The sequence below is a fragment of the Ylistrum balloti genome, unplaced genomic scaffold (genome assembly GCF_031769215.1).
Source record: "Ylistrum balloti isolate Yb309-2 unplaced genomic scaffold, AGI_CSIRO_Ybal_v1 Utg370110, whole genome shotgun sequence".
Lineage (NCBI taxonomy): Eukaryota > Metazoa > Mollusca > Bivalvia > Pectinida > Pectinidae > Ylistrum > Ylistrum balloti.
The window spans coordinates 1,221,399-1,228,457 of NW_026782132.1; the positions used below are offsets into that span (position 1 = coordinate 1,221,399).

At 44.3% G+C, this 7,059-nt stretch overlaps 1 protein-coding gene across 1 annotated transcript; it reads right to left on the reverse strand.

Moving 5' to 3' along the window:
* Positions 1-2,284: 2,284 nt before the first annotated feature.
* LOC132550192 (uncharacterized) lies at positions 2,285-6,856 on the reverse strand. Its single transcript, XM_060214224.1, has one exon. It carries the CDS (start codon positions 6,854-6,856, stop codon positions 2,285-2,287), a length of 4,572 nt encoding a protein of 1,523 aa, XP_060070207.1.
* Between the last annotated feature and the right edge of the window lie 203 nt (positions 6,857-7,059).

Here is a 7,059-nt window from a genome sequence, read left to right on the forward strand (position 1 = left end):
TGACTGTTATACCGTACAGGTGGCTATGTTGATAGATTCCATGACTGTTATACCCTACAGGTGGCTATGTTGATAGATGTTCTGACCGTTATTTGTTATACCCTACAGGTGGCTATGTTTATAGATTCTCTAACTGTTATTTGTTATACCCTACAAGTGGCCATGTTTATAGATTCTCTGACTGTTATTTGTGATACACTACAGGTGGCCATGTTTATAGATTCCCTGACTGTTATTTGTTATACCCTACGGGTGACTATGTTTATAGGTGTCCTGACTGTTATTTGTTATATCCTACATGTGGCTATGTTTATAGATTCCCTGACTGTTATTTGTTATATCATACAGGTGACTATGTTTATAGATTTCATGACTGTTACTTGCTATACCGTACAGGTGGCTATGTTTATAGATTCCCTTATTGTTATACCCTACAGGTGGCTATGTTTATAGATTCCCTGACTGTTATTTGTTATACCCTACAGGGGGCTAAGTTCATAGATTCCCTTACTGCTATACCCTTCAGGGGGCTATGTTTATAGATTCCCTGACTGTTATTTGTTATACCCTACAGGTGGCTGTTTATAGATTCCCTGACCGTTATTTGTTATACCCTACAGGTGGCTATGTTGATAGATTCCCTGTTGTTTTTCATACCCTACAGGTGGCCGGGTTTATAGATTCCCTGACTGTTATTTGTTATACCCTACAGGTGCCTATGTTGATAGATTCCCTGACTGTTATTTGTTATACCCTTCAGGTGGCTTTTGTAGTGTAGGAGAGCGATGACGCTACTTATACAAACAAGGGAGACAATCACGTACAATATGTATAATTTATTTACACCTACACATTACACATTTATATACATAATGTATCATTCTTCACATCCACTAACACACACACATCTAAATGATGACTTCCACACAGATGAATATTTACAATGCAAATATCAATGTCACTATGAAAACCACGGCCGTCCGAAGAATCAATGTGGTGCGGTCAAGTCCTTAAGTCCTCCTAGTCGTGGAGTATGTCTTCCCGTTACTGAGCTCATATAGTATACATGTATCATGAAAAGCACCTCACTATGACGTATCTCCGCACAATGACGTCACGGAAACCTGGTTGTACCCGCGGTCCATATTACCAGCGATGGCAAAGACAACACAAGTCGTTCTGCTCCATGACAAGTTATGATGACCACTGAAGCCGCAGCTCTTGGGTCCCTAAATCTCCGACTCCTACTTGCTTCCGTGCACTTAGGGTAGGAAGTCTGGCGAGATAAATCCGTGGAGCCAGTATGGTCTCACAAAACCACTGCTGACTGTCTTATCCACATCATATGGCCGTTCGTGGACGAGTCAAAGGCCCATCGTTGAAACCAGACATCTGTAAAATACAGATGTCATAAAGACATAGAAATACCTAATGTTTTAAACACCTTCCAAACAACAATCACAAAATGACACACCAAACACAACTATCATTCTCTATGATAACAGACATGTATGTAATACATGTACTATTAACCGCATATGTGTAAGTATATGACATTATAACATGGTTATATAAGCGTAACAAAAGTCAAGTATGTATGCCAAAAGAAAATTAGTGTAGTTTACATGAAAGAGAACGTAATACTTTGGTTGTAATGACTTAACACTGATCAACTTCATTCTATACATATACAAGTTAAACTGACCAGTATTTCTTATACATGATAGCAAAATTAACCTTGTTATCGACTTAGGAGAAAGCTATTTACCATTCAAAAGTACAAACAAACTATGGCAATCGCATATATGAGAAGGTAGAAATAGTATTGTTCTTACGAAATAAAAAAACGTAAACATGTCACGCATGATTAGCGCGCACCTGTACCCTACTAGCCTAAACAATGCACGCACACTCTATACGATGTAATAATACTAAAACCCAGAAAAATAAGGAAAAATACAGGTATAGATTCAAAGATAAGAAAACTCAAGAAAGAGTCAATACTTACCCCGTTTCTTGGGTAGTTTCTGCGTAAACAATGTCTGGATTTCGGCCAGTAAAGATTGACACGTCTTATCGTAGTGACTGTCCGATTTCTCACCTGCGCGTGCCTAACGTCCCGGGTATTGGATACGGCCAATAAAATATCCGGAAAACATATTAAATACTTACGGACGAAATATGAATCGTGACAAAATCCCCCTTTTCCAAGAAAGTGTTTTACACTTTTCAAATCAGACGAGACATATTTCGGGCAAATAGAAAAGTATTCTCCTGGCTTTTCCTAGACTCGACTGCAATAGTCGGCACCAATGTTGTCCTTTCCTTTGATTGCAGAAATTCTGAAGCGATATGGCTGAAGAAGTAATGCCCACCTCATCAAACGTCCATTTGCGATCTTAGCACGTTGGAGATAAACAAGGGGCTGGTGATCAGTCTCGAGTACAAACTCCTTCCCGTACAAATACTGTTCAAACTTCTGTACAGCCCACACGATGGCGAGACATTCCTTCTCAACTACCGCGTAAGCTCGTTCGCGTGCTAGCAACTTCCTGCTTGCATAGGCAATCGGCATTTTCTGGTCTTCTTCCATCTGCAAAAGAATAGCGCCTAACCCCGAATCGGACGCATCTGTCCTTAGTATGAACTGCTTGTGCAGATCTGGCAGCTTCAAAATGGGTTTCGAAGTCAAAGCCTTCTTTAGAGTCAAGAATGCCTTCTCCTGCGGATCTCCCCACTCTAACTTGTTGGGTAGTCCTTTCTTCGTCAACTCTGTCAGTGGGACGGCAATAGCAGCAAAGTTTGCGATAAACTTCCGGTAAAAGCCAACTAATCCCAAGAATGATCTCAGCTGCGTCTTTGTTCCAGGTCTGGGAGCGTCTTCTATCGCTCTTATCTTCTGCGGTTGTGGCTGCAAACGCTCATCACCAACGACATGTCCTAAACAGTCCAGTGATCGGAATCCCATGAAGCACTTCGAAGGTCGCGCAGTCAAACCCGCCTTTCGCAATCTCTCAAAAAGTTCCTTCAGGACAATCAAATGCTCTTCAAATGTCCGGGTGTATATCAGGATATCGTCCACAAAACTGTCGGTGTTCTGTAATCCTTTCAAAACCTTCCTCATGAGCCTACAAAATGAAGCCGGAGCATTTACCAATCCAAATGGCATAACCCGAAATTGGAAAAGTCCTACAGGTGTAATAAAGGCCGTCTTCTCCTTAGCTGACTCAGCCATTGGCACCTGCCAATAACCTTTTGTCAAATCCAACTTCGAAAAGTAGTGGTATCCTGCCAGTCTGGAAAACATGTCTTCCGTGCTCGGCATAGGCTCAGAATCAAACACTGTGACGCGGTTGAGCTGCCGGAAATCTATACAAAACCGGTTAGTCCCGTCCTTTTTTTTCACGATCACCACTGGAGCAGCGTAAGGGGAGGAGGATGGTTCTATTACACCAATCTCGAGCATCTTGTCGATCTCTTCCTTTATCGTCTCCTTCGTGCTGAATGGTATCGGGTATGGTCGGACTTTTACAGGATCCTTGGTAGTGGTAAGTATGTCATGTTCGACAACACTTGTGCGTCCTGGGACATCGGTAAGTATATCCTCAAAATCTTCCAATAACCGCTTCACATCAACCTCCTGGTTTGAAGGTAAATCACTGTTGATTACGACATCACCCACAGTCTCTTTCCTTTCCTGTCTCGGAAACGCTTCTACCACAGTGTGTCTCATCTCCGTTGGTGTATCGCCATCTTCTTCAACGACAACAGCTCCTATACAGGCAACTCCCTCTTGAGCATCACCACCTGGTTCCTTCTTTCTTTTGCGTCTCGCCTTCTCTGAAGTGTCCCTGTCTACATATCTCTTCAGAAGGTTGACATGTAAAGTCTTGACTTTGCCGTCTTGCATTCTCACCTGATAGTCCATACTACCTTTCTTGCCTTCCACAATGAATGGTCCCCGCCATTGCATCAGTAGCTTATTCGCCTTTGTGGGAAGTAAAACTAAGACCTTGTCACCCTTCTTCAAGTCCCGTAACTTGGCCTTCCTGTTGTAGTACTTCCGTTGTTGTACTTTCGACATCTTCAGGCTGTCACTGGCAATCCGACAAGTCTCATTCAGTCTTTCCCTGAGGTCGACGACATACTGATATGTTGTCTTAACTTCTTCGTCGTCATCCAAATCCTTTGTCCATAACTCCCTGAGGATCATCATAGGTCCTCTGATGGTCCTGCCATAGAGAAGCTCAAATGGCGAAAAACCCATACTTTCCTGAGGGACTTCGCGGTAAGCGAACAGAAGTGCATTTATATATTTATCCCAGTCTCTAGGCCTCTCCGCGCACATCCGTCGTAGCATCTGCTTGAGCGTTCCGTTAAACCTTTCCACTAGGCCATTACACATAGGATGATATGGTGTGGTTGTTAAGCGTCGAAAGGATAATAGCCTACTGACTTCCTCCATCACAGCTGACGTAAATTGGGCGCCCTGGTCCGTCAACATTTCAGATGGAATCCCGACCCTGCTGAATATATCCACAAGGGCTTCAGCCACCCTCTCTGCTTCTATCCCTGGTAATGGTACAGCTTCCGGATACCTCGTCGCGTAGTCTACGACTGTCAAGATGTATCTGTTCTTTCGTTGTGTTGGAGGGTCAAGTGGTCCCACTAGGTCCACGGCGACTCGCTTGAACGGTGTGTCAATTAGCGGCATGGAACCCAACGGTGCTTTTGGTACCCGGCCCTTTGGAAACGTCCTCTGGCAAATGTCACATGACCTGCAGAATCTTGTTACATCAGCCTGAAGTCCTGGCCAGAAAAACTCCGTCAATACTCTCTGTACCGTCCGCCTTATACCGAGATGTCCAGCTAAAATGGACTCGTGTGCCATCTTCATCACTCTAACCCTCAGCTTATCTGGAACGACAACTTGTTTGAACTCCTTACCTCCCGCAAACTTCTCACTCTTAAACCTTCTATACAAAATCCCTTTCCGCTCATAATACGACGACAAGATTCCTGGCTTCTTCTCAAAGACATCCCCCTTTTCTGCGAACGTCCTAACCTTCTCTAGTGAAGGATCGTTTTGCTGTTGTCTCTTAAGCTCTTCTACACTTACTTCGTCGTCAAGTGGAGCAGGTACCTTCATAGGTCTGTAGGTTTCCTCATTACCTCGCCTTTGTGCCCTGGTTTCAACTGCTTGCATGACATGCCTTTCCACCCTCCAGTCTGGATCTGGATCACTAGGTTCTCTAGCTCCGGAGATATTCCCTATAATAAGGTCATACAATGGCGTCTCTAGTGTCCATGCCTCGCAATGTCCCGTATAGAAAGGTGTATCCACGAAGACTTTTGCCACCGGCGCGTATATAGGAGTCTTGTCCACCAAGTAACACACCTGTGTCCTCCCTGTCATCTGGCTCGGCTCTACAAGGCTTCTCCGTACGACAATACCGTCGCTACCACTGTCTCTAAGAACTGTCACTAGCTGGTCGCCAACATAACCCCTAGTAACGGGTCGACGCCTTACCACTCCTTCACTGTCACAGGAGTCACTGAGACTCATCACAGTGCCGTCCGTCTTCTCACGAACTTTCACCTTACGTGTGCCAGATCCCTTGCCTCTTGGGGATGATCGTGTGTGCCTCTGAGCAGATAAATTGTGCTTATCCTGAGCACTGACAGCTGCTATCTGCTTGTTTCCCGTCTTCTTATTCTTACAGTCGTAAGACATATGGCCTTGTTTCCCACAGGCGTAGCAAGTCTTGTTGCTGTTCCCAGCTTTATCAGATTTGGCTGTGTTGTTCTGACTAGAAGCATGAAGTCTGTCCCCTCTATTACTTCCAGTCTTCCCAGTCATCAAACCTGATGTAGTGTTCCTGGCTTCAGCGAACTGGTCTGCTAACTTCGACATCTCATTAAGACTACGTGGTACTCTCTCCTTGAGAAATAATGACAATTCCTTACCACAACAATGTAAGAATTGATCCCTGATCATGAGGTCCTTTAATGAAGCGAAGTCCCTTGTGGTCTCAGCCATCTCAATCCACCGTTGGAAATAGCTGTCTAGTCTGATGGCAAACTGTGAAAACGTCTCACCTGCTTCTGGTCTAGCAGATCTAAACTTCTTACGAAAACCTTCCTCGGTAAGCTCAAACCTTTTCAAGAGTGCTGTCTTCAACATATCATAGTCCAAAGCACGTTCCACAGGAAGTCTGCAAAACACATCAAGTGCACGACCCTTGAGCAAAGCACTTAAATTGGCTCCCCAATTTGCCTTTTCCCACTTCTGGGCTACGGCATAGCGCTCAAATCTGCTGATGTATGCATCCATATTATCCTTCCCCTCCTCAAATGGGGGTAACTTTGGACCCTTCGTAGTAGAAGTCGACGTTGCCTGATACGAACCAAGGGGTTTCTTGTCTTCAACTTCTGCTAACTCTAACTTCCTTAAATGCTCCTTCAGGGCAGCCTGTTGCTCCATCTCCAGCCTCTCTTTAAGCAAAGAATCCTCTCGTTCAGCAGTCGCTCGCTTTTCCTTCTCAATGGCTAATTCTCTTTGCAGCTTGAGTTCCTCCATCTCCAGCCTCTCTTTAAGCAAAGAATCCTCTCGTTCAGCAGTCGCTCGCTTTTCCTTCTCAATGGCTAATTCTCTTTGCAGCTTGAGTTCCTCCATCTGTTTCTCGTGTTCTCTCTGTGCCTCAGCTTCCGCCTGTTGTTGTGCCCTCATTTCCGCTCTATCTTGCCGTTGCAACGCCTGCTGTTTGCTTACAAATTCTAGTAAAGCACCACCCTCTAACTTCAACTCTTTACCATGAGCGATCAGTTCCTGCGTAGTTGCCATTCCTTCAGCCATTACTAGCTACAGTACAGAATACCTAACACTAAGTTCACATAGAAGAAATTACAAAAAAAAACAAAGCAAGAAAATATGCATGCTCACTTACCTTTACCATGAAGAACGGCTTCTTTTCCTTCAACTATACGTACCGCTTCGTTGAAGAGGTTAATGTCTTCTCGTAGAGAGTAAAGTAAGGACAGCGTAGAGGAAAAGAATTC